Source organism: Gorilla gorilla, chromosome 23, assembly GCF_029281585.2.
Source record: "Gorilla gorilla gorilla isolate KB3781 chromosome 23, NHGRI_mGorGor1-v2.1_pri, whole genome shotgun sequence".
NCBI lineage: Eukaryota > Metazoa > Chordata > Mammalia > Primates > Hominidae > Gorilla > Gorilla gorilla.
In genome coordinates, this window is record NC_086018.1 from 33961258 (window position 1) to 33988306 (window position 27049).

General features: G+C 39.4%; 1 protein-coding gene across 20 annotated transcripts in view; it reads right to left on the reverse strand.

The window, feature by feature from the left end:
- RBFOX2 (RNA binding fox-1 homolog 2) overlaps positions 1 to 27049 on the reverse strand; it is a 291710-nt gene that overhangs the window by 213133 nt on the left and 51528 nt on the right. Inside the window, exon 1 of one of the 20 annotated variants that reach the window (XM_031005334.3) lies at positions 11203 to 11304. The exons of 17 other annotated variants lie outside the window; for them this stretch is intronic. In XM_031005334.3, coding sequence (XP_030861194.1) covers positions 11203 to 11244 — 42 coding nt within the window. In that variant the 5' untranslated portion in view covers positions 11245 to 11304. Of the gene's footprint in view, positions 1 to 11202; positions 11305 to 27049 lie in introns of those variants that run through there. 2 more of the 20 variants (XM_031005338.3, XM_031005336.3) reach the window with 2 other exon arrangements.

Below are 27049 nucleotides of genomic sequence, written 5' to 3' on the forward strand. Positions count from 1 at the left end.
CCCATAGAGGACACGGGAGATACACTGTAGGAGGAAAGCATTTCGCTTCCAGGTCCCATTGTGCTTGCCTAGCAGGTTCTTACAGGATAAGCAGTTTCCCTCCATCCTAGCTCCTACAATGGACAGCAGCCAGCAGCTAGTAGCTTCCCTCAGTAAACCTTTTCATGTTGTCATATGGCAGCAAAGTGCCTCTGGTGAGACAACTCCTTGTGAAGAGCTTTCCTCAAGTATCCTAGAGGGTAGTTTTTGGCAACTTCAAAAGGACAGATTTCCAGCAAGTTCTGCTGGTATAAGTCCATAGGGACTTACTTCTCTGCCATTCTGAGAGTCAAAGTCATGCCTTCTCCAACAAAGCCCCTCGGATTTCAGTCTCTCGGCCAGGAAGTGTTTGGTGGTACTGAGGGAGACGGCTCTTTGGGTATGATATCTCGGTCCCGGGATAGCTGCTTAGCTGCTATTATACTAATTCTATTTTATCACACATCAATCATATTATTATATTTCTTATTATAGATACAGCAGATCTATATCTGCTGTTATTTAGAGTTTTCTTCCTAGGAGTCAATTTCTCATTATTTCAGTCTCCTCTTATGGTAAAGAATTGTTTCTTTTTTTTTTTTTGGAGATAGAGTCTCACTCTGTTGTCCAGACTGGAGTGCAGTGGTACGATCACAGCTCACTGCAAGTTCCGCCTCCCGGGTTCATGCCATTCTCCTGCCTCAGCCTCCCAGGTAGCTGGGATTACAGGCGCGTGCCACCACGCCCAGCTAAATTTTTTGTATTTTTAGTACAGACGGGGTTTCACCGTGTTAGCCAGGATGGTCTCAATCTCCTGACCTCGTGTTCCGCCTGCCTCGGCCTCCCAAGGTGCTGGGATTACCGCGCCCGGCCTTTTTTTTTTTTTTTGAGACAGAGTTTTGCTCGTTGCCCAGGCTGGAGTGCAGTGGCGTGATCTTGGCTCACTGCAACCTCCACCTCCCGGGTTCAAGCGATTCTCCTGCCTCAGCCTCCTGAGTAGCTGGGATTACAGGCATGTGCCACCACACCCGGCTAATTTTGTATTTTTAGTAGAGACGGGGTTTCTCTATGTTGGTCAGGCTGGTTTTGAACTCCCAACCACAGGTGATCCACCCGCCTTGGCTCCCAAAGTGCTGGGATTACAGGCATAAGCCACTGCGCCTGGAGGTAAATAATTCTTTATATTAAATGCCCTGTCCAAAGTACTGTGTAGTCTCTCTCTCCTGGCTGGACCTGGACTGATACAAGTGAGCTAAAAAAAAATGCTGACAGCTACTTACTATATATAAGACAGACATTATGCCTAGTGTTTTATAAACATTATCACTTTTAATTCTCACTAAAACCCTGTGATATATCACTCTATAGTAAGGAAACTAAGGCTCAGAAAAACTATACAATTTTCCCCCCATATTACAAATCCAGGTCTGTCTTACATTAAAGTCCCTGCTGGCTTTCTACTATGGTGTTTATTTTTCTTCACAGACCTAAGAACATATTTTTTAAAGAAACTGAACATCTATGTGGAAAAAGAATTAACGTAGCAGGTCTGACTGCTAAGGTTGGCCTTAGCTAGTATCTGGGAACTGAAGATTTCACAAGGGTTCTATCCCCAGAACTGATCAGAGTGGCTCTTATCTGTTAATGCCTGCTTTCCTTTCGGGAGTCTGGAATTTTGATATGTGCTAGGGTTAGGGTGCTTATGTGAACAGCCCCCTTCACCATCCCCAGCCAAAAAATCTCAGCACTAAGTCTGTAACAAGCTTCCCTGGTAGACAACACTGTCACAACTTACTGCTGGAGGAATCAAGCAAGTCCTGTGACTCCACTGGGAAAGGACTTTTGGAAGCTTGAGTCAGGTTTCCTCTGGACTTCACCGCATGCACCTTTTTTCTTTGCTGACATTGCTTTATAGCCTTTTACTAGTATAAAGCATAGCTATAAGTATGACTACATCTGAGTTCCGTAAGTCCTAGATAATTCACTGGACCTAGGGTAGTCTTGGAGACCCCCCAAAAAAACCCATGATACACCAAGTACTTTGTTAAATGCTGAGGACACAAAGATGAATAAGGCCTTTGCCCTCAAGGAACTTTAGTCTATTTAAATTTCCATTCCTTCATTCCTCTGATCATCACTTCTTAGTCTGTTCACTACTTAAAACAGATTAGATTCATTTCCCTGAGCTAAATTTCATTCTTAGTGCTGAAGTGATGCTAAATAAATATTTAATAAGTCCATCAGCAAAATCTGAGATACAGAGCTCTAATAGACTCAAAGGCTACACATACTTTCTCTTTACTTTCCCTGTCTTATTGTGTTCTTCATTAAAAATAAATTGACAAACACTTGTACATTGCTGGTGGGAATGTAAAATGGAGCAGCTGCTGTGGAAAAGAGATTGGCAGTTCTTCAAAAAGTTAAATATAGAGCTACCATATGACCCAGCAATTCCACTCCTAGGTATATACCCAAAGAACTGGAAAACAGGTACTCAAAACCAATACTTGTACACAGATGTTCATGGCAACACTACTCACAATAGCCAAAGGATGGGCTGGGCGCAGTGGCTCACACCTGTAATCCCAGCATTTTGGGAGGCCGTGGCGGGCGGATCATGAGGTCAGGAGATTGAGACCATCCTGGCTAACACGGTGAAATCCCATCTCTACTAAAAATACAAAAAATTAGCTGGGCTTGGTGGCGGGTGCCTGTAGTTCCAGCTGCTTGGGAGGCTGAGGCAGGAGAATGGCACGAACTTGGGAGGCAGAGCTTGCAGTGAGCCGAGATCACACACTGCGCTCCAGCCTGGGCGACAGAGTGGGACTCCGTCTCAAAAAAAAAAAAAAAAAAGCCAAAGGATGGAAACCCAAACGTCCATTAAGGGATAAACAGATAAACAAATTGTGCTATATACACACAAAGGAATATCATTCAGTTATAAAAAGGAAAGAAGTACTGATATATGCTACAACATGGATAAACAATGAAAACACACAGTACTAAGTGAAAGAAGCCAGACATAAAAGGTCATATATTATATGACTCCATTTATATAAAATCTCCAGAACAGGTAAATTCATCAAAAGAGAAAGCAGATTGGTGGTTGCCAGCAGGGAAGGGGAAAGACAGGATGATTGCTTAATGGATACGGGTGATGTATCCACTGAGGGTGATGTAAAAATGTAAGCTACATGGAGATAGTGGTTGTACAGCACTGTGAACGTATTAAATGCCACCAAATTGTTCATTTTTTTAAAAGGTTAATTTTATCTTATATGAATTTAACCTCCATTAACATTTTTTTGAAAAGCAATGCAGTATACACCACAGTACAAATGAAGAAACTTCCTGTTGTTATTTGAATAAGTACTTACAGCTTGAGATAAAATCATCAGTGACTACAATAAATATAGATACAAAAAAGTGCTGTATCTCAATATATACTCTGGAAAACTGAAGATTCAAAGTGGTTCTAAGCAACAATACAGATACTGATGCAAGTAGAGCATATACACATTTTTTCCCAAAAAGATAAAATGTTTCTAAATTACATAAATAAATATTTTAAGTAGATATTTGCCTATTTCCTCGACATCCCTAAAAGCTTAATAGGTTAGCCCTTCCTTTCAATGGAAAAACAGCATTAAGGCCTTATATTCATGGTTTCCTCATATTCAGGCATATATAACACACAATATATATGTTTTTTTATGTCTGGAGGGATATATCCCAAAATGTTTATAGTGGTCATATGTCTTGGTGTTGAATTTGGATTTATGAGTGATATATGTCTTTGTGGGGGGAGGAGGTTTCTTATCTGTATTTTCTAACTGTTCAACAAATGAACATGTATTATTTGTACTTAACTAGAAAAAAATGGAGATAATAACAACACCTACCTCAGGGATGCTGTGAAGATTAAATGAAACAATATACATAAAGCTCCTAACACAGTATTCAGCATAAGTACACAACAACTGTCAAGCAGTATGGATGGTATTGTTTCTGTTTTTGCAAATACTCCTCAGGATTCAGGATGTATGCCTTATTATCTATGGCGAAAGCACTCATCTTAATCCAGGCCTGGATCACTTCAAGCTTAAATTACTCTAATAGTCTCTTGGCTGGTCCAGCTAAGAGCTAGCCTCCATCCACCCCTGCCCAGCTTTCTTACCAGGGCCAGGGTTAACTACCTAAAACACCACTCATACCACTTCCATAGTAATGGCCCTCCATTGCTTACATGATTAGGTTCCAAATATCCCAAGCCTTGCCTCACTTGGTTATTCTCTTTTTCTTCTCATTTACTCCTTTAGCAAACATTTACTGAGGGACGTTTATGTGTCTGCAACTTGGTAGGAATGCAAAGGAAAATAAGCTAGGGATTCTTTTCTCAAAGAACTCACAGTCTAGTAAGGGAAAGAGGCATGTAAACAAATACAATATGAACCATGTAATAAAATGTAAATGTATGGCCCAGACAGAACAAGTGTACATGGTTGATAATCAAGTGAGAAAGGCATAAAGAAATTACAAAGAGGAGACTCACAGTAGGTAAGACTTGAATGGGGTTTGGAGGATGACCACAAATAGCTAACTTCCAGATAGAAACTTTACTCAATTTACTTCCACCTTGGCACATTCTCAAACATCAACTCAAGCAAAATTCAGCAAAATCCCACCTCCCTTCACAATGTAATCCTCTAACTCTAGCCCACGCTCTTTCAATTTGTGGGTCAAGATCCATTCATGACTTAAAGAACCAATTTAAGAGGTTTCAACCACTACTGAAATGAAAGATTAGAGAACTAGAGCTGCAATTCTCAAACTTTTTTGATTTCAGAATACCTTAACACTTTAAAAATTACCAAAGACTCCAAAGAGCTTTTGCTTCTGTGGTTATAACTACTGCGATTTGCCTATGAGAAACTAAAACTGAGTACTTTAAAAAATATGTTAATTCCTTTAAAAGTATCAATAATAAACCAACCATTATATTAGCCTAAAAAATATTTTATGAAAATGGTTTAGTTTGTAAACTAAACCAGTGAGAAGAATAGCATTATTTTACATTTCTACAAATATTTTTAACATCCAACTTAGTAGAACAGTGGTCCCCAATCTTTTTGGCACAGGGACTGGTTTCATGGAAGATAATTTTTCCATGGGGGGTGGGGTAGGGTGGGGATAGTTTCAAGATGAAACTGTTCCACCTCAAGTCATCAGGCATTAGATGGAACAGGCAACCTAGATCCCTTGCACGCGCAGTTCACAGTAGGGTATGCACTCTTATGAGAATCTAATGCCACCACTGATCTGATAGGAGGTGGTGCTCAGGCAGTAGTGCTTGCTGCTCACCTCCTGCCGTGTGGCCTGGTTCCTAACAGGCCACAAGCCAGTACCAGACTGTGGCCTGGGGATTGGAGATGGAATGGAGGATGGCTGGATTCTCATACCTGCTTCTGCATTCAATCTGTTTCAATATTATTCTGAAGTATAAGAAAGAAATTTGGCATCCCATGGATATGTATCTGGAAAAGGCAAGGTATTTTAATAGCCTTTTCGCCTATCTCTAGATATTCTTCTTTAATACTGTACCAAAGGTTAGTTGCAATGTGGCATGTGAAACCTTATCAATGAATTTTTTCATACTGTTAATATAAAAATTCATTGGTCTTGTACTTGGAATAGATTTTTTGCCTATGCATGATTTTGTAACATTATGTGTTGTTCATTTATAAAATACAAGTTCACTAAGTTATAAAGATCTTCCAACTGTTGACACATCTCGTTATATAACATCAAAAAATTCACATTCACTAATATCACCACCAATCTCATCAGAAAAGTCTTTTAAGGGCCAGAGCTGTCAGGCTCATAGGCCAGGATACAAGTTTTCCAAAACTCTAGTTTTTGCTTGAAAGTTCAAATTTTATCACTGGCCACAAATATCAGTTTTCCTTAAAATGACAGGCTTGCTTCATTTTTTTTTTTTTTTAAATTAAGACAGGGTCTTGCTCTGTTGCCCAGCCTGGAGTGCAATGGTACAATCTCAGCTCACTGCAGCCTCCACCTCCTGGGTTCAAGCAATTTTCCCACCTCAGCCTCCCAGGTAGCTGGGACTACAGGCGCATGCCAGCACACCCAGCTAATTTTTGTATTTTTAGTAGAGACGGGGTTTCACCATGTTGGCCAGGATGGTCTCGATCTCCTGACCTCATGATCCCCTGCCTCAGCCTCCCAAAGTGCTGGGATTACAGGTGTGAGCCACTGCGCCTGGCCACCTCATTCATTTTTAATAAAACGTCTGAATACCATAGCCTATCAGTTGTTCTTTCAAGTAAAAATGGCATCCCATGAAAAAAGTTCAGCTGGCAACTCAATCACAGAAGCAGTTTTCCTTTAGATAACTGTCACACTTAGTATGCAGCAGAAGTGCTTTATTTGTATTACCCATTTTGCCAAAGAGATTATTAAAAAGATTCATAATCGAGGATGGAGAATTAGTAATAGTAATAATTTTTACTACTTCAGCAGGAACACTCTGAAGTGAAACTGGCTTTCTCCCCTTCTTTAACTGTTAAGTGTTTGGTGGTGAAGAATATAATTACTCAGTCGTCATTACATTCTTTGGTACAGGCAGTTTGTGGCATAATAAGCCCATGTCCTAGTTTTGGCCTGTCACAATAGCATGTGTAGTGAGGTATGGGGGAAAGTACAGTTATTAGAATCACACTGATCTACGTCTCTGGTAACCAACTAGCTCTATGGCTGTGGAAAGCTAATTGATCTCTCAGCCTCAAATTCTTCCATCTTTAAATGAGAATACTACCTACCTCACAGGATTGTTACAAGGATTGAGGTAATACATGCAATATCTTACACAGTGCCTGTTCCTTAATGGGGTGGCCCTGTTAGCAATAATAATAATAAGAAACAGTATCTTAGTTGTATGTAACACTTCACCACATACCAACACACAGGCAGTTCTCACTAGTACAGGACCACAGATTATGAGGGGACCCACAGGGATCATCTAATTCTAATTCAGCTACTTTACTTGCACCCTCCTTACCTGGCAACCATATTCACATAGCACAGACTGACCTTACAGACAAGAAAACCAATGTACCACAAGGTTTTAAATGTCTTTCTCAAGGTTACAGAGCTAGTCTTAAGAAGCAGAAATTGGTGTCAAGCACATCCTCCTACTCATAACAATTCTGTTAGATAGATAACATTATTCTCTTTTGATTGATAAGGGAAACTCAGGTTCATTCCCTTGAGTTTCAAGTGACACATCCAAGGTCACAAAAACAGGCCTGGAACCCAAGTCCTCTCATTTGTAGTTCTTCCAACCGTAACTTAGAAATCTGTCTAAATACATGATTCACTCTGTGCAATCATTGATAATTATCTACATCTGGATCTGAATGGAATAACAGACTAACAGACACAATTATGTGAATACTCATTATGACTAAATATGCCAATTGATAACCACCAACAAATCAGTTTGTGTTGTGATATTTCAATTTAAACTGGTGTTTCACTAAACTGAAGACTTCACAAGCTTTGGCATTTAAAAAAACAAAAGATACCTCTTAATTAGCCTCAGAGTATAAAAGAAATACATTTCAAAGGATCATTCTGCAACATTCAAAAAAGTCCCTTTAAGACAGGCTGAGTTGACTATCACAGTCTAAATTTAAATTAACAATTCTACCCCAAAAAAGTCATTATAGACAAAACAATAAATTTTATTTTAATTGATAGACATTATTTCAATTGAGTTTTATAACAGTCTCTTCACTCACATTGCTATTGAACATGATGTTAAACCAGCTCTGGTGTTTATTAGAGGAACAACTTAGGACAAGTTACTCACCTTTCTGGGCCTCAATTTTATTTTCTGGTCTATAAAATATATGTGATCATGTCTACACCTTGCAAGGATGTTAAGTTTAGGCACAAGGTATACAAAGCACCTGAAAGTATACCTACCCCATAGAGAAAAACTATTATTGTAACAATTTTTATATGCTTTGAGTTCACAATCCTGCCTATCCCTAAGTCCATTAAGATCTGAGTAAAACTGGACTTTTCTATTTCCTCCTGCTGCTGTTGCTTCCAATGCCCTACTGGCTACAACTGCCAACTCTCTGACCTAGACTCTCTGCCACCTACTACTAGTGTCCTCAGAGCAAGTCCCTGAACTTCCTTTTATTGTATTAATTCCCTGATCAGAAAGAAGATAATGCTCATTACTTACCAATTCAGTGATCTTCTGATAATTACCACGTTAATTCTTGCTTGGAAACAATCTAAAAGACTTCAAACAACTTCAAACCTACCGAGGATTTTTTTTCTTGATGCCAAGTTTTAAAAACCAGGAATTTCATTTTTTTAAACAAATGGTCAACTATTAAGAATTCATAAAAGAGCTGCCTGTCATATCTCGTTATACTTTGATTCCTGTATCAACTCAATTACTCAAATCCTTTAGTTCTTCATCTTCTAGCCCTCTTAGATAATAGTCTCCATTAAGTAAAAGGTATTTTGCAGAAAGAGAGAAAACTATATACATATATATATTGTGTAAAGCTTAGTTTTCTGCAAGTACAATTAAATACTCAAGATAGCTGGGAGAAGGGCAAGAAGAGCCCACAGAGATGAGATGGTACTGAGACTCCACTGGTGGCCCTTTCTAAGGGACTAGAACTACACTACAGATTTATCAATGAAAGGTTGAAGGCAAGGGAAAAGGAAAAGCTAGTGACATATGCAGGCACTGCAATGCGCTAGATAATTGATATACATTATTTCTGGGTATTATTTCCATTATCAGGTGAGGAGAGTCAGACTCAGAGAGATTAAGTGACTGGATCCAGGCCAAATAGCTAGTAAACAGTAGAGCCAGAGCCATAATTATAACTGTTCTTTCTGTTACATGTTACGCAGCAGTTTAGTCCAGAAAAGCATTTATCCCTAGGCCAAGAAATAGGGAAGGTAAGTGTATGATTATCTACACACTGGTTTAGCCACACTGTTTCCCTTCCAGCAATGGGAAAAATTGAGAGATAATTCATCTTTAACCTGCGGTTATCACCCAATTATTCCCATTGGTAGAAGAAAAGCAGTGCTTCTCAAATGTTAGCATGCAGATAGGTCACTAGGTATCTTGTTAAAATGTAGATTCTGATTCAGTAGGTCTACAGTGGCGTCTGAGATTTCTGCATCTACCAGGAAATGAAGCTTCTAGTGCTGGGGCCATACTGTAAACAGATTATACTCAATAGTTCCCAATCTTGACCCATCATTTGAATCACCTGGGAATAATCTAAAACCTACAGATTTCCCTCCTTGATTCAGTAGTGTCTGGAATGAGGTCCAGGTTGACTTCAATACAGTCATCCCTTGATGTCCACGGGGGACTGTTTTGAGGACCCCTCTCAGACACCAAAATCCACAGATGCTCAAGTCCCTGATGTATAATAGCACAGTATTTACATATAACCTACGTATATCCTCCCAGAGACTTTAAATCATCTCCAGATTACTTATAATACCTAATACAGTGTAAATGCTACGTAGTTATTTAGTATTTTTATTTGTATTATTTTTATTGTTGCATTGTTATTTTTTTTTCTGAATTATTTTCAATCCGTGGTTGGTTGAATGCACAGATGTGGACCCCACAGATACGATACGCCAACTGTACAGAACAGGGACTACTGAGCTATACTATCTCCAGGCACATTCTACCTCAGAATTCTGTAATTCAAAGAAATATATAATTATTAACGACAATAATCACAGCAAGCACTGACTGAGAACAAACCAAATGTCTAAGAGCTTTACATATTAGCTTACTTAGTCCTCAAACCACACTGTGAGGTTGGTACTCACAGCACTATCATTCCCATTTTACACATGAGGAAGCCAACGCACCAAGAGACTAACTTGTCCAAGGTCAGTGAGTGAATTGCAGAACAGGGGTTCAGACTCGAACCAACCCGATTTCAAAGAGTCTGTGCCCTCCGACACACCATCTAAAGCTGCTTCCCACATTACCCAATGGTAATGTCACTGATTTTAACAGACACACTTGAACAAATAAATCCAAATGGGTCACCTCAGAAGATGTCGCCCTGGGAAGGCTATGTTCTTATTCCTCAGATGCTACCATCATTCAAAACACGGCCACTGCTAAACTAAATATTTAAAGAGCTCTTGATCTGAAAATGAAAATGCCTCCAGAGCCTAAACCCATGACTTTAAGTATCTTCAAATGGGGTAAAAGCTCACCCTTTGAGCACAGATTTGACTTTTTGACACCACCACAAAATCAGGAAGAGCCAATTCAAAGAAACCAAGTGTCTTTCAAAAACCTAGGTAGGTATTTTTTAAATAAAAAAAATCAGTGTTAGGTATTGAAAACGTTTTCCTCATCACTCATCTCTAAAGCCGATTCCGAATGAGAGTTCCTCAGGTTTTGCGCAATGGTTGTATCACCAGCCAAGGTGACTATTTTGAAGGGCAATATTCATTCGGATGCACAGGTTCTGTTATATTTGTTTAAAAAAAAAAAGCAGCCTCTTAGTCATACCAAAAGAAACACATTTGCCCTTCACTATCAGCACAAACATGCATATGTTCAGAACAACTGTCTTGAAGCATGCAGTTTTCCTTTCTGCTGAAAAAGCAACTGCTTTGATATTCTTTTCAGATTATTTTTAAGTGTGTTTTATTTATAAACACCCATCCATATAAAAAAAATACCATCAGCAGGCATTAATGAAGCATTTAACTGCATGCAGCACCATAAAAGGTATTGTACAAAGGCAACTATATACTAAAATATGCACACAAATACCCTCACATACAAGGGATAAAGGCACACACAAATACTTCAGGGATACAACTATAAAAAGATATTACATTTCTACATCTAGATGAGCTCCTTTGTTAAATAAATGTCTTCTTTCAACAAAGAAAATATTCTGCAAATTCAGAATGGTTTCCAGATTTTTTTTTAAATCAGGCATTAATGCAGCTCAGCACAATTCCACACGACCGACCTCTCTGCTTGAACTGGACTCCCCACACCTTACTGAAGCCACAATTCCCCTGCACAAACTCCCACTCCACCACCCCCCACACACCCAACTCCCCACCAACCTCACAGGGGTTCCTGGGCTGGTCCATGGAATCTGATGACATCACTCTCTCTTCCTTCCTGGAATTCTAAACCCTGCTGCTCTCCCCTTGCACACAGCTACCATCTCCATGGCAACCTCACCTCCTCCTGCTTCCCTATTGGCTTCATGGAGCAGGATACACAAAAAGGTTTTCCGTTCTCCCCACACCACCCGCCCCAAAAAGACGATGCTTTCAACAGGAACCTGAGCTAAATTTAGCTACTTGGGATTCAGAGTCCTATGACTAAGAAAACACAGAGAAATGTCCTCCTTCCAACATTGTACCCTCCTCTCAACCCCACCCAAAAGTGGCTGCTTCACCTCCTCCTCTCTGGTCCCCAACCCAAAAGCAAGTAGTGATATCTGCTGAGCATTAAAAACAACCAAGCCACCCGCCTCACATATAAGATTGGCAGAGAGAAAATTCTCACATTCACCTCCTCCCAACAGGAGAATTTTTAAAAAGAGAACAAAAAACTATGCAAAAAAACTGTTGGGCCATTTCAGCTGAACATCACAGTGTTCTGCTGTTTCCTTCCATCCTAAGCCAAGGATTGGGAACTCCACGCCTCAAGGCAGAAAAGTCTTTAGCCTCTTAGAAGATGGAATTCTCCTGCTATTTCCTTGATATGATTTCCTCCATCATAGGAAGAATAAATGGGGAGGAGAATTAGGTAAAAAGACTGCACACTTCAGTGATCAAGCACACTAAGCCTGGAAGCACAAATCCTGGGTCCAACTTTCCATCCAAGGGACTGACCTACTATGTAAACTTAACAAATTCTCACATACCTCATCTAAAAAGCAGCTCCCACACAGGGATATTATAAGAATTACTGACAAAATTAATGTAAATTAGTTTGGGTCCCTGTGTCAAAGGGACTGAATCAAGAGTAAGTTGGCATTATTATTAGTAAAATTCCTGTGGATATTAATAGATGTTAACAATCCCCAGAGGAAGAACATAAACTTTTAGAAAATTATCCTTTCATAATCATAGATATACCATAAAACATACATAACTTCTTGAACCACAGGCAGTTCCTACAAAGGTTTCTACTTCTGGTAAAAATCCAGCTCTACTCACCTCATACACCAGCCAATTTGTGACTAGTATTTTCTTTGCTTAATCCAAACTCTAATTTTGAAATTGTTACTCCTCACTCTCCCTAAATAATGACTAAATATGGACCAGGGCTTCATTCTCTGGCTCAGATGTCCACTTTGCATTCTAGAGAAGTAATTCCTTCTCAGAGCCATATTCGATAGCTGAGCACTGAATCAATGCAGTGGCTATGTCCTACGTGACTCTGAAGGACAAAGTATCAATTGTGACCAAGTAGTAAGGGCTCCAAGCAGGTCAGAGCCTTGTAGTAGGAAAAGGAGAAAAGGAATGAAAAAAATAAGGCACACCCAGGAAAATTATATTTTCAGTTTGCAAAGCAGAGACTCAACTCCAGGGCACCAACTCTCCAGCAAAAAAAAAAAAAAAAAGACAGGAAAGAAGAATAATTTAGTGTAATAACAGTCATCTACCCCACAGAAAACTTAAACAATTTAGAACAATTAGAGAAGTCAAAAGAGTCAAGATGCCTCTAGTTAACACACAGGCATCTAGAAAAAGCTTTATAACTGTTGTGGAAAACAGCAAAGGATGAAGCACATGCTAACAACTGAAACCCACATTGCAGTGCGGGGTGGGGGGCAATATGATTAGCCCATCTCTGAGATGTTTGTTTTCTTATTTCGCTCCCTGTTGACCTTAACAAGCCATTCCTTGTGTGAAAGCATTCCTATGGACACCATGGTTCCACTGGCTAAGTATTAAGTATGATAAGCACTGATAATTAATTAGTATTAAAAGCACTAATAATTATTAAGTATAATAAGCACAGTCACCTTATTCTACAAAAGGGAGACTAAAGCAGTTTCTGAGATTGCCCATCAAATCAATTACTAAACTTGACTTATTATGAAGAAATCTATCAGCGATGGCCTAGATTAAGTGGAAAGTTGCAAAACAAAGCTCCATTTATCTACTCTTTGACTCAAACGTACATTAAGAGCACTTATTACGTTCCAAGAGTTTTATATGTGTCATCACTATTTCAAAAAAATAAAAACACCAACACTAGTGTATATTCTTTTTGTTGTTGTTGTTGTTTTTGCAATGGAGTCTCACTCTGTCGCCCAGGCTGGAGTGCAGTCATGCCATCTCGGCTCACTGCAACCTCTGCCTCCCGGATTCAAGCAATTCTCCTGCCTCAGCCTCCTGAGTAGCTGGGATTACAGGCAAGTGCCACCAGGCCTGGGTAATTTTTGTATTTTTAGTACAGATGGGGTTTCACCATATTGGCCAGGCTGGTCTCAAACTCCTGACCTCAGTCGATTCGCACACCTCGGCCTTCCAAAGTGCTGGGATTACAGGTGTGAGCCACTATGCCCTGCCTAGTATACATTCTTACTCCACTTTGCAAACACAGAAACAGAGTTCCAGTGATGTCAAGGTGACCATGGTTATATACTCATTATTTCATTTTTTTAAAAAAGCCAGGATTCTAACCCAGATCTGTTTGGATTCCAAAGCCTGTGCATTTTTCCACTTAGCTTCCTATTTTCAGATAGTGAGGGTTGGAAAAAAACATCTAGAAATCATTTTACATCTGTGTTCCCTTATGCCATCGATAAAATATAGGACACTTGACATCAAGGTCAAAGTCATACTTTTTCTGTATTACTAACAGTATTAAACTCTAAGTAGGCACTCAATACTTATTAATTATTCTAATCCTATTATTCTAAACTTCTGGACAAACGGCAATGATTCTACTCAGATCTTTTTAAATTAAAATTGGCTTGAGAAATTACATGCTGAAATGAAATGACAAAACTTCAGATAACATTCTGGAATTAATTTCATAATATTTGAGATGAAAAAAATTATCACTGTCATAATGCCTACACTGGCCCACTTATAATGTCATAATACCTACCCAGTCTATTTGTTGGTTTTAATCCACAAACCCTAATGCAGTCAGGATCTATACATTAGATTTACGATTTCTACATTCTACATATAGAACCAGAGCATTTCTTCAGGGATTCCACTAAAATTAAATCAGCTGATTAGAGGACCATGCTAAAGAGGCCAAGGTCACGTGTCTGCTACCCATGTGAACCAGTTAGCATCATTCTCTCCTACAGCCACAACATACACCCTGTTGTAAACATATATCCTTTTTTACTCTGAAATTAAGGCAATCACCTTTTCTGGAAAAAAAAATGTATCTACTGATGTCAAATATTATAATCAGATTTTATTCTTTAGAAAATAGTTATTGTCTTTCAAATAATATTTTCAATCATCCATTCTTTCTTCCAATACTTACTGAATACTTACCACACACCAGTCGATAATCTCAAAAGGCTGGCACCAAAGAACAAATAAATAGAGCTATGTGTGGTATTCAATATAGCGAAGGTGTATATAGGTATGGTGACAGCACACAGAAGCAAAGGCTACTTCTAGAAGATGCGATGGAGAATGAGCAGGAGTTCATTTACATAAATGAGGAAGGTAAGAGCATTCCATGGAGGGAGAACAAAGATTTACAAAGGGATGGTCATAAGACAACATAACAAACCTGAACTTTGAAGAATTTTACTAAGGCCAGGTTCAGAATTGAGAGATATGACCAGCTAAGAGAAGGCAAGGCAACATCTTTTAGATTTTCTACCTCACCCAAATTAGGTTTTCCTAAAATGCCTTACTTTGAGTTAGATTTCCACAGAGTAAAAGGGGAAAAAAAATTAATATTATGGAGATTTGTTCTCCTCATAGTCTCCATGATAAGAATAACGGCCAAAATGAGGTACATCCTTCTGAAAATGAAGCTGTTAGTGGCTGAGACCCTCAATGAAGAGGTTCTTTTGTCTGCAGAGCAAAATCCAAATCTGCTGCCCTATTAGGTAGAATGAAAATGTCCTTCTTATTCTTGGAGAATTAGTTTAAAAAGTGGTCAATGAAGCTTATTCATCAATTCTACTTTCCTGTGGCTGTTTGAAACAGCATGTTGAATATCTGACAAGCAAATTTACATTAACTTTAAAAAGCACCTTCATCCCCACATAACACCCCAACACATAAACACAAAAATGTATGTGCACACTCACATCCTACAAGCTCGACAGGAAAAGGATCAGTATGTGTATGAAGGGAAAGCTATCTATCGGCTGTAGCAATCACAGAACGCAAGTAGAAGAAAGTAAACTTTTTACCAAAGCGATTACATATACAGAAATAGGCAAAAAACCTAAGTGCATAACTCAATGAATTTTCACAAAGTGACCATCCCCCCGCCCCCTGCCATGTAACTAACACCTAGGCCAAGAAATAGGACATTACCAGCACTACAGAAGTCCATCCTGTGCCTTTGCAAAGTCACTCCCACCAGCCCACAATGACTTTATTTAACACCATAAATTCACTCTGCCTGTTTTGGTTTATATTAATGGAATTGCACATTATGCATTATTTTGTGTTGGCTTCTTTCACTCCACATTATATCTGTAAAACTGATCCATTTGTTGAGTGTATTCCATCTTATAAATATATCATAATTTACTGAAAAATATTTCAGTAATGTTGAAAGGCCTCTGTGCCATTTCCAGCTTGAGGCTATTCCTAAAAATTCTTGCACATGTCTTTCAGTGCACACATGTATACATTTCAGTTGGGTATGCCTAGGAGTGGAATGACTGGTTATAGTGTACACTTATGTTGAGCTTTGGTAGATACTACCAACTGCCAGTTTTCCAAAGTTGTACCAATTTACATTCCTACCACCAGTACATGAGGGTTCCAGATGCTGAACGTCCTCACTAATGCTTGGTAATGTCTGCCTTTTTCATTTTAGTCATTCTGGAGGTAGTGTGATAATATCTCATCGTGGTTATCTGCTTTAGCCTGATGATTAACGATCCTGACCATTTTTTGGAACATTTGGAGATCATCTTTTGTGAAGTAACTATTCAAATATTTTGCCCATTTTGCTACTGGGTTGTTCAAAAGATTCATTTAAAGAACTTCTTTTATATATGGGTTTGTAGTTGTTATTTAGATATTCTAGAGACTAGCCAGATCCCTATACTACAAATACTTTTTCCTACTTTGTAGTTTGCCTTTTTACTTTCTTTTATATACATATAATTTTTCCCCCTCCAAAAGACAGGGTCTTGCTGTGTTGCCCAGGCTGGAGTGTAGTGGTGCAATCATAGCTCACTGCAGCCTTGAACTCCTAAGCTCAAGCAATCCTCCTTCCTCAGACTCTGGAGTAGTTGGAACAATAGGCACATGGCATTATGCCCAGTCAACTTAAAAAAAAAAAAATTGTAGAGATGAGGTCTTACTATGTTGTTGCCCAGGCTGATCTTTAACTCCTGGTCTAAAGCAATCCTCCTGCCTCAGTCTCCCTTCCAAGTAGCTAAGAATACAGGTGTGCACCACCACATCTAACTTTACTTTCTTAATGGCGTCTTTTAATGAACAGATAATTCCTAAGTTTGATGTAGTCAAATTATCATTTTTTCCTTTATAGTCAGCATTTATATCCAGTTCAAGTAAAGAATATCATGAAAACATTCTCCTATGTTTTCTTTTAGAAACCTTCATAAAGTAGCATTTAAAATGTGAATTTTCCTATAATCCTAGCACTTCGGGAGGCTGTGCCACCGCACTCTAGCCTAGGCAACAGAGCGAGAACTTGTCTCAAAATAAAAAATAAAAAATAAAATACCCTACCAAAAAAACAAAAAATGGACAATGATGTTTTCTTCCACCTAATAGGTCAAACAACTCAATCTATGAATTAAGCAAGATTACATTAAATTAAACTAATCAAGCTTTTATCAAGTGCCTCGTATGTGCCCAGGGCTGTGTTAGGTGCTACAAGAGATGAAAATGGTAAGAGATGTTTCCTAACCTAAGTGAATACTAACCTTAGCTAATAATTGCATGACACTCAAATATCAATTGTGTTGAGTGTTTAAATAAAACTGAGAATTTTGACATTGGAGCCCAAAAATAATAAATAACCCTCCACCATCCTCAGCTATCCAAGCTGATTTTAACTTCAACAAAGAACAGGAGGACAAAGGCATTTCCTTATTAGTGCTACTGTTTCCAGTACACACATCTAAAATCCGTACCATTTACCACTTTTCTTAAGAGTACAAGAAAGAACTTAAAAATGTAAGTTATAAGTCCAGCATCTTCTAGTCCAACTACTTAAAAGAAACAGCAGAATCCAGAAATAATACAATTTTTCCCAGAATAAAAAAAATCTAGGTCATTCTAGCTAGAGAACAGTGGGGCAGGAAAGGAAAAACATGTATATGTATACACATATGCTTTCACACACCCACACAACCCTAAACTTTTTCTTAAGTGTTTTCCAATTTTCTTGTCCACAATTTCTTATCCCTTTCTTCCTGCTCTTAGAGAAAAAGGTTACCAAAAAAAAAGCCAAAAGCCAAACTTAAGAAAGAGTCCCAGTGGGTTAGAGATCAAATATATTTATGGCCTCTTTTTATGAAAGATAAATTTAGGGAAGGTCAATCCAGGATGAAAAGTTGAAAGGGTTAGTTAAGGGAAGGGATGGTCATTCAACCAATTTAGATGAGCAACAAGTTTTTAAAGTAAACAGAGTCATCGAGTTTGCTTTATTCTCCTATTCTATCATAAGCCTCAAAATAGAATTATGCGCCTCTCTTAAACACACAGAACGGGAGGGAAAAGAAGCAGTCTGATAATTTTACAGGTCAAGGTAAACCAGATCCTTCACAGACTGGGCTTCCAGGTCTTAAGCACATTTTCTGAAATAAAGCAAGACTCTGTCAGTAGAGCTTAAGAGAAGATCTTGAGCTAAGGTAGTAAACAAGAAGAAAAGAAGCTTATGGAATTAAAACTCTTTTATCAGGAAAATGTTCAAAGTCACTCCTCTCATGCAAAACAACAGACAAAGGCTTGACCTGAGGATTAAATTCTTCAACAGGAACCATAATTTCCCATGGCATTCATTCATTCAACAAACTTTCATAAAATGTACACCTACTATGGTCCCATAGTGCTAGGCACCATGAATACAGTGTGGAAAACAGACATAGTCCTTTCTCTCATGAAGCTCAGTTGAATTGGGGAAAAAGACATTATACCAAGTAAATAAATAAAGATTTAGCAACAAACGATGAGCATTAAAGAAAAAACATTGTAGGGAGTCTTCAGAGTGATCCCAACTGAAGATATCTTGTTGCTTCACCCCATCATTCCCACGATTTTCCTCCAAGGTCTACTACTGTCTCCACCGGCAATCTATCCCTACATTCTGAACACCGTCTCTGCTCAAGCAAATCAGCAAGATTTCAAGGTACGGCCTGAATTCAGTACTGCAAATGGGTGCCTCTTGCACACAGCACTTAAGAGTACTTGACAAGTGCACATCCCAAAGACAGCAGAGAGCAGTAAAGTGAAGTGGGGTCTCAAGAGCCCCTCATACACTCTCCTTGCACACTGCCCTAGAAGATAAAAAGAGGTACCTGCCTGCCTCTAGATCAGAACTTCTGCCTTTCTGCCATTTCAAAAGTAGCTTTTGTACAACTGCATAAGAATCTACAATTACCCCCAATAAAAATTTCCATTAATTAAAAAAAAAAGCAGCTTTTATGGCCGGGCACAGTGGCTCACGCCTGTAATCCCAGCACTTTGGGAGGCCAAGGCAGGTGGATCACTTGAGGTCAGGAGTTTGAGACCAGCCTGGCAACATGGTAAAACCCTGTCTTTACTAAAAACACAAAAATCTGTCAGGCATGGTGACTTGCGCCTCTGTAGTCTCAACTACTTGGGAGGCTGAGGCACAAGAATCACTTGAACTCAGGAGGTCGAGGTTGCAGTGAGCCGAGATCGCACCACTGCACTCCAGCCTGGGCAACAGAGGGAAACTTTGTCTCAAAAAATAAAAGCAGCTTTTAGAGCCTTGAGGTCTCTCCATAAACATGACAAAATGGTTTGCCTCCTTCCTCTCTCCAGCATCGGCTCTTTACATATCAGAGGCAGGAAGTTAGTATGCTTAAAATGGGACAAGGATGACAATAAAAATAAGTTTAAAGTGACAATAAAAATAAGTTTAAAGTGATTTTTAAAAAATCTTTTTAACTACCACATTACCCTTAGAAAGGAGTTTCTTTCTGAGAAGGGTTTGGAATTTATATATAACTCAGAATGTGGACAAATATGTATCACCTTTAGGCCCAGAACACAGTGGGTTGAGCCTGTCTCTGAAACAAAGCTAGCTGTGTGACACTGCGCATGTGCAGTTCTCTCACCTGCAAATGGACTTGAGGCCATTTATCCTAGAGTTCTGATAAACTGTATGAGATAACATGAGTCTGGTACCTGGCAAATAAGAGCCACTCAAAAAACAAACAACATCTTAGCTACCTTCTCTTCTTTACACCTAGTCAAATGGGGGATTTAAAAAAATCACAGTGAGAAAGATCCTATTGGTGAATTGAGGACATAAATCTCCGTCGGTTGCAATGCTATATTGCTAAGACTCAATCAAGAAGGGTGACCATATAACTTGTCTTATGCTACCCCAATTTCAAATACTCTGACACATTATTCCTATAGCATCAAAAATATCCCAAAAAATCAAATATTTCAGCATCCAAACTCTATCTCCCAGACATCCTCGCTACCTAGAAACAGCACTAAAATTTTTCATCAGAGGATATATTGTACATTTAGCTCAAGAAAAAATGTGACTGGGCATAGTGGCTTATGCCTGAAATCTCAGCACTTTGGGAGGCTGAGGCAGGAGGACTGCTCAAGGTCAGGAGCTCAAGACCAGCCTGGGCAATACAGTGAGACCCATCTCAAAAAAAAAAAAAACACACTCTTCAATTAACCAGGCATGCTGGCATGTACCTGTAGTCCCAGCTACTTTGGAGACTGAGGTAGGAGGATCGCTTGAGCCCAAGAGCTCAGGACTGCAGTGAGCCATGATTGCACCACTGTACTCCAGCCTGGGCAACACAACAGAGTGAGACCCTATCTAAAAAAACAAGAAGAAGAAATGTGATCATGGTGCTTACGAGAGGACAAAAGGGACACAAAGTATAAAGAGGTCAAAACAAAGCAATGCTGCTAAGGGCTTTATGCCAACACAGTATATTTTTACATAGTCTAATAAGCTCACATTTACGCAACAACATCAGTACAACAGCTGAGTGGATTAGAATAAAATTGCAAAGACCTAAATGGACCCCTGGGATGGCAGAGTTTCTGTAATCATCAGCTAGACCCAAAAAACTAACAGTCAATACCAGGCATACCCTCAGTCTAACCAGGCAACCAAAATAGAAGCAAAATAGAAAATCAAGTATATATATAAAATATATCCCTGGTGGAATCAGGAGGGCACAAAAGAACAATTCATAGTGCCTGCAGCCGAGTGTCACCAAAAAAATCCTCTTTTAAGCTGTGCAGAGTGCCTGATATACTGCAGTAGGTGGGAAAACGGCCAAATTCAAGCCCACGTCAGAGCACACCAGGTATGCTCCCCTGGCAACAATACTACATGGGATGTGGGTGCAAAACACCTTCCTACTTCCTTTGAGTTTAAAGTCACTGTCACACTCACCCTTTGGCACACAGCTACACAGGGCCAGTGATACTCAGTTTACAATGTAAATAAACCATCCCCATGCAATGTTATATTTTGAACCATTCAGACAAGTGTGCAGGATTCAAAAAAATGAAAAATAAAGAGTGGCTTGTTTTTCCAAGTCTCATTCACATTCTCATGTTCCCAATCCCCATTTCTAGCAAATGCCTCCCAGGTCCAGAAAAAAATTCCTTTCCTAAATATTCACCATCTGCGTTTAATTTGGCCATTCCTTCCTCCCTCTCTTCTCTGCTCCCAACCCACAAGAAACATATACATATGTTTATGTTTATATATACGTATCTCCCCTCCTTTTAACATACCCTGAAAACAAATATAGAAAAGATTAGAAAGGAAAAGAGACTAGGAGAGGGAGGTAAACAGGGCAGGCAAAGGGAGCAGTTCACAGAATGAGGCACAAAGACAACATGAGACGGTTGCTCTTGAGCTCCAGCAGTAAGGGCTGTTTCTGATTAGGTGCGTACAACTGCAGAGCTGCACAGGAAGTGCTGAGGGGGCCTTCTTGGTCAGCCCCATCCCAAACACACTGAAAACCTTTGTACTGTAGCAGGCCCATCTGGAATCAGTTAGGACCAAGCTCCTAGCAGCCTTTCCTTTTTTCTTTTTCTTTTTTTCCCTAAAAAAAAAAAAAAAAAAAAAAAAAACACTCTCTAAAACCACTTAGCTCAGTTTTCCTGTCTGCAACCTTCTCATCCCTTCCTTCCAAATCATCCCTTCCTTCCAAATCACCCTTCGGAACATATTTCTCCCACTGCCCTTCTGGGGTCACCACTAACAAGATGAGTCATATAAGAACATAAAGCATTCAGAGAGCTAGCATCCTCCCTAGAGCCCAGAAACCCCCCAAACAGTATAGTCTTCATGCAACTAAAATCCCTTTTTAGACCATTTTGGGGTTTTTTAAATGCTATTTTTAGAAATTCGAAGTGGCCTGCTTTTTTTAAGCATTTAAATGAAGCATCTCCTTTAGGAAACTGTTTTCATGTGTTCTATCTTCTAAATCATGCAAAAAGTAGGAAAAAAAGAAACTCTGGCATAGTTCTCCTAGCATTCAAAAGGAAAAATATTTTTCCATTCACAATCCTAAGTTAAATCGCTTATATTCGTTTCTGTAAAATTGATTTTTACTAATGCTTTCTCAAAAAAAAAAAAAAATGGGACTTACCCGGTACTGTGGTAAATGTCTAGCACTAAGGAGACCTGGACAATAGCCTTGATGGCCACTAAGTAGCCATATGGCTTGGAATAAATTATTTATCCTTCCTAGGTCTCTATTTTTTCACCAGTAATATGGGGCAAGGCAGATTCTTTCCAGCACCACAACTTCCTCAAATCCCACACACCTAATAAAACATAAGAGTACACACAAAACTGGCCTCCAGTTTCACCTACGAATCATCACTTTAAAGAAATGTTCTTATTACCTACCAAAGACTGTACAGAAAGGAGTTGTGTGTGGATGGAGAGAATGGACAGAGGCTCTCAGCTGGCACCCTCTTCTATGAGCCATATTCCCTGTCCTCCTAGTGCTTAGAGACATCACAACCAAGACAGGCCATTAAAATGTCTAAGGAAAGTACAAGCCTAGCCATCTGGGCCCAGCAAACTCACCAAAGAAGTACAGCACCAAGACCTGCAGAATTAAAATCACTACTAAGCTACCGAAGTGTAACTTGTCCTTTGTGCTCAGTTTTAAAGCATCTTATTTTAATTGATCTCAATAAATATTTACCAAATCGATCAAGAAGGCCAGATTCAAATACAAAAAAAGAATAGAAACTGCCCTATCCTCAAGAAGTTTATAATCTACAGGCAACAGAGAGAGATGTTCAAAGACAATGTTAGTCCAATACTTGATAATGATGAGGTAATTATAAAGTACTGTGAGAGTCCTCTAACTGATGCTTCCTCCATCAGCCTTCTTTGACAGTCTACACCTTTTTAGAGCTCTTTCTCTTATTTTCTTCCGTTAAACTGTTCTAATAAACCTGAAGATTATATTTCACCATGAAATTTAAAGGCTGGCGCTATAAACTGTCTAAACTTACAGGAGTCAGTAACTGTTTAACAATTAGTTTATATCCATAGAGGGGGGACAGACCAACATAAACCATCTCCCAAGCCACACTGGTGACAACCAGAGCAGGAACACTGAAAACTCCCTCAACAGGAGCGCCACCTTTATACCTATGGCAATTAGGAACCAATTCTTGACCTCAGGCTGGTTTCTGGGATTAAGAACCAGTCCAGCAAGTAAAAGGTTTGAGATTAGAACTGTCTGTTGTCAGCCCCTCAGACACAACCAGAATGGCAGGAATTGCTGTGAACCACATACAAAGTTTTTGCCAGGAAGTACACACAGTATCTGCTCTTATCTGGAGCCAATGTGATCAATGTTTTCCTCTCAACTAAAAATGGTCTAGTTCTTAAAGGGCCTGTTTTACCATTTCACATCCAGAAGAAGAGAAAATTACTCCTATATGGGCTGAGGCCTTAATCTCATATGCTAAGTAACCTGAAGGATGAGTGGGTTCCTTTTCCTTGGCCACGGCATAGGGGACCAACCACCTTGTGGGCAGGCTCCCTAAAAATGTATTCTCTTAGTGTGTTAAACTTCCCCTCTCTACGCTGGCAAGACTTCAAACACATTCGGAGAGAAGCTAAGACTATATGAGGTGGGGTTCCCGAAACAGCAGGGTCACATTTCCTCCTGGAACGTGGAAAGCTGAACTGTAGGAGGTGCCTGTAAGAGATCTGGCCCACTCCTGAAACATTAATACACTTCAAATTAGGCACAGAGAACTTGGCAGCTCGGCTGACTCCCAAACCAGCTCTAAACAAAACTGGACTGGTCAGGATTCTTCGTGGCAAACAGCAGTAGAAGGAGCCAATCAAAACTCTTGGCCCTGCCAAAGAATTGCCGCCTTTTCCTTAAAGGGAAAACACTTCAAGGGGAGTGTGTCTGTATTTCTAAGGAGAGAAAAGGAGTTTTTAGATTTTCTGAACTCCCACATCCAGTTGCTTTATTTCTGTAAATTCTTTTTCCTACATTCGTTCTCGTCTATTAACACCAGAATTGCCACTGGGTGTAATTAAAAAACAGGCTAGGCCAGGCGCAGTGGCTCACGCCTGTTATCCCAGCACTTTGTTTGGGAGGCCGAGGCGAGCAGATCACCAGGTCAGGAGTTGAATACCAGCCTGACCAACGTGGTGAAATCCCGTCTCTACTAAAAATACAAAAATTAGCCAGGTGTGGTGGCACAAATCTGTAATCCCAGCTACTCAGGAGGCTGAGGCGGGAGAATCACTTGAACCCAGGAGGCAGAGGTTGTGGTGAGCCGAGATCGCACCACTGCACTCCAACCTGGGTGACAGAGCGAGACTCCGTATCAAAAACAAAAAAAACAACAACAACAAAAACAGGCTAGAGCTCTACAGAAAGACGCCACAATCCTAACACTACTTTCAACCAAAGGAGGCAGGGCATCCCCCCTCATCTTATTGCCCTCATCTTACTGCTACCACTTAAGGGCAAAGTCCTCCCAAAGATTCCTCCCCTGCAGCCTCATCTTTTCCCTACTGCCTCTTCCCTCCCCAGCCATTCAAAACTCAGCAGAAATACTAAAGTAAATTTCATCCTGATCAGAGTCTCTCGAAAGCACAGAGGCAACAATAGTAGACGGGGCTTCTCAAACTGTGAGGAGCAACCTTTTCTGTTAACTTTCCAATCCATCAGGGAATCATAATTTTGTAAAGTGCAGTAAAACGAATTATTAGAAAAACGAAATTTTAAAAAACAAGAAATATAAAATGCAAGCCCCAGTTTTTTATTGTTAGATTTAACACTCATAAAAGTATTCTGTCAAATTGCTATAGAAGTTCTAAGTGCATACAATCAATTTCTGCACCTATCTTATATGAATTGGTAATAAACAGCAAACTAGTATCAGTCTACAAATGACACTTTAATTAGCAATGGTAAAAGGAAAGGAGAACAAGCTTTGTTCACAACACAATCCTAGGGATTAACACAGCTCACTTACTAGTCATATGACCTTAAGCATATCATTTAATTTTTCTGAATCCTAATTTCTGCATTGATAAAATAGGAACATAATGTCACCAAAAATATTCTGCAAAGTTAAGGAAAGATTAAGAAAATGTAATGCCAAGAAGCCTAACACAGTGCCTGATTTAGATTAGGAATCCAATGAAATAACTATTACTACCAGGTTTTCTAGGTATTTCCTTTTATCATTCTCTTTCAATTCAAAGGCAATTCTAATCCCAGTAAATCCTAACCTTGGGAGTCAGTATTTTCAAAGCTAATTGTAACAAGCAAAATTCAGATCTACGATCTTTTATTGTCTTTAGTACCTTTTCCCTTTTGATGTCAGGAACAGAAAAAAAAAAAATCAAATTTTCATGTTGTGCCAAAAATGAGTTCCCACTTGATCACTAGTGTTTTCTGTTTGACCCAAGATATATTCCAATTTGATTTCTGGTCAAACTATTACCAGCTCAATCACTAATTCTGCTGTCATTCCAGACTTGTTATTGTTATTTTACTTAATACTGAGGAGATACAAGAAGAATATTTATAAATTATGTGAAGGATATAAAGAATAACAAAAACATATGCCATTAGAATTCTAGTTTTTCCTCCACCTCCTGCTCCCACACCCAAATGTATTTTCCTACATGGGCTGAGCCCCTCCTTCACTACTGTCCTTAAAGATCTGAATTTAAGTCCTAACTCTGCCACTTCATGACCCATATAATCTTCAATAAATCGCATCCCCTCTCTTAAGGCTATCTCCTACCTATCAAATGAAAAGGCTGAACAACATGGCTACTAACGTTGTTTTCAGCTCCCTGTTTGATTTCAGCTAGGTTCAACACTTTTCATGTTAAATCCCCCTGACTCCTTATCTTTCTATTTTACACAATTCTAGTAGCCATTATCCCACCCCTGAATTTGCTATACCAAATCCTCCAACCAAAAACTCTGACCACCACCACCACCACCACCACCACTCCCCCTTAATTTTTCCCTCAGTCCTTCCTTCCTGTTCTCAACAAGTACCTCCAGTCACTGAGGAGAGATAATTACACCTGATCCTCCAAGATCTCCACCTCCCTCAACATCTAGATCCACCCTTTCACAAATATTTCCCTTGTGTATTCACAGCACAAGGGCTAAAAAGGAAAGCCCCCAAGAATTCAATCCAACATTTTTATATATGAAACAAGCCACACTTATAATATAAAAGTAATAACAGAATGAATGAAAATATTTGCAAATGTGTATCGGAAAAAGGATTTGCTACATATATAAAGAATTTCAAAATGAACTCAGTAAGAAAACGAACCACCCGGCCAGGAAAAGTGGCTCACATCTATAATCCCAGCACTTTGGGAGGCCAAGGCGGGTGGATCACCTGAGGTCAGGAGTTCAAGGCCAGCCTGGCCAACATGGCGAAACCTCGCCTCTACTAAAAATACAAAAAATTAGCTGGCCACAGTGGCGTGTGCCTGTAATCCCAGCTACTTGGGAGGCTGAGGCAGGAGAATCTCTTGAACCCAGGAGGCGGAGGTTGCAGGGAGCCAAGATCGCGTCACTGCACTCCAGCCTGGGCGACAGACCGAGACTCCGTCTCAAAAAAAAAAAAAAAAAAAAAAAAGGAAAGCAAATGAACCACTCATTTTAAAAAAATGTGCAAAACATTTAAATAGATCCATCATCAAAGAGATATGACTGACAAATATGCAAATGAAAGATGCTAAACATCATTAATATTTAGGAAAATACAAATTGAAGCCATGAAGAGATATCCGTTATATACCTATCAGAAGGACTCTCATTTTTTAAAAAAAACAACGGACAATACCAAATAGTGGAAAGAATGTAGATATATTTATTGCTGACAGGAATCCAAAGTGGTACAGCCACTTTGGGAAACAGTTTGGCAGTTTCTCATACACTTAAACACTTCGTATACACTTATATGACCCAGCAGCATTCCCACTCTTAGGTATTTACCCAAGAGAAATGAAGCTACTCAACAGCAAAAAAGGAATGCA